The 1,664-nt window shown below is 41.5% G+C and overlaps 1 protein-coding gene across 1 annotated transcript in view; it reads left to right on the top strand.

Annotated features, from left to right (window-relative positions):
* The first annotated feature begins 821 nt into the window (after window positions 1–821).
* Window positions 822–1,664, top strand: part of LOC102008531 (BRCA1-A complex subunit RAP80-like) — a 136,805-nt gene continuing 135,962 nt past the window's right edge. The window contains 1 exon segment of the mRNA XM_013512696.1: window positions 822–1,012. Coding sequence (XP_013368150.1) covers window positions 822–1,012 — 191 coding nt within the window.

The raw sequence follows: 1,664 nt of genomic DNA, 5'->3' as shown, positions 1-1,664 counted from the left end.
GAAACAAACTTTAGAAGTAAATACTAAAGATTATAGAACAAATAAAATATCTAATGACTAAAAAATACAAAATATCAAAGAAGATCTGCTTCTTATAACAGGTAAATAATATTAGCAAAGCCTTAGCTAAACATACTAAGAAACAGAGACACAATATCAAATGAATAAACTCAGAGATGAAAAAGGAGGCATTTCAAGAAACACCATGACAATTCAAAAGATCATTAGAGATTATGTGAGCAAATGTATAGCAAAATTTATTAATTGAGATGAAATGGATAAATTAGGATCTTATGAAGGCTGAATCATAAGGACTTTATAATCTTAGTACAAAAATAATGAGGAGCAACGTAGAAACCATAGTCAAATCTCCCATAAGAGAGAATTTAGGAGTAGAACACTTCTCAGAGGTTTGCCAAAAACTTAAAGGGGATCTAGTACCATTTCTTAGTAAACTATTTCAAAAAAATTAAAGAAAGGAAATTCTTCAACATTCATTCTACAAATCGAGTTTTATTTGCATACCAAAGCCAGGTGAGAAGGTATCTAAAAGAGAAAATTTCAAGCCAATATCCTTGATGAATATAAGCACAAAGATCATGAAAAATACCTTAGTAAACCAGTTTCAGCAGCACATTAAAACTTTTATTCATTATATTCAAAGGATTTTTCTGAGGGGTACAAACTTGACTCAACATACATAAAGCAATGAGCAGAATAATAAATCAATACCACACAAAGGGAAGGAAAATACACATATGTTTATCTCAATAGGTGCAGAAAATATGTTTGATAAAATTGAACACTGCTTCATTACAAAAATGCTTACACCCCCAGTGCCCCGGAAGCCACGCGGCAGGGTGTGCAGGCATTTGGGTCGGCCCTTTGCCACACAGGCATCCGGGAGGCAGGCCCCAGGTGCCTCAGAAGCTGCACGGCAGCTCGCGCTGGTGAGTGCCGGCCTTCAACACAGCCACAACCATGTTGTCCCAAACTATCATGGCACAGAAAAGTAAGGACACAATTGGCCTGCCACGCATCTGCTGCAGTGGCCAGCTCACTGATGTGCTTGAATCATTCCGACATAGAGAAACCCCTGGGAATTCATGGAGCACAACAGGTCACTTTTGCCCCAGCCGTTGAGAACCAGAAAGGTCCAGAGTCAGCGGAGGAGCAGCTGCTGAACAAGGACTCAGAAAACATGAGAATACAGACTACGCCCAAAGACTCAGAGATCTAGTTGACCAGGGTCACGAGAGCCATTCAGAAGTGGGAAACCAGGAGGACCTTGCACAATACCTGGTGAGACCCGCTGGAAGCCATTCTTCCCCTGACAGTACAGGCTGTGGTGGAGAAGCCATGGAGCTCTAGAGAGGTCCACACCAAGATTCCTGATGCCTGTACTGATAGCTGGGGAGAGGACACTAAGTGGCTGTGAAGTCCCAATGCAATGGGAGGCTGGAGATGAAAAGCTACAAAAAATGGCTTTCACCCCAGATGGCTCCTTGAGATGTTAGTAAGAATTGCCTCCTTAGTATTCTATAGCCATGACGAGGAGGAGGCCAAGCAGAGAAAACAAAGGGACCAAGAAAAAGCAGCTGCTTTGGCTGCAGCACTAAGAGAAACAGACCCTAAGTATGATTCTCAGGGCCCCAAGAAGAACT

Source organism: Chinchilla lanigera, unplaced genomic scaffold (assembly GCF_000276665.1).
Source record: "Chinchilla lanigera isolate Chin_1 unplaced genomic scaffold, ChiLan1.0 scaffold00016, whole genome shotgun sequence".
Taxonomy (NCBI): domain Eukaryota; kingdom Metazoa; phylum Chordata; class Mammalia; order Rodentia; family Chinchillidae; genus Chinchilla; species Chinchilla lanigera.
Note: the sequence above shows the minus strand (reverse complement) of the source record. Positions and strands in the feature narration are given on the sequence as shown.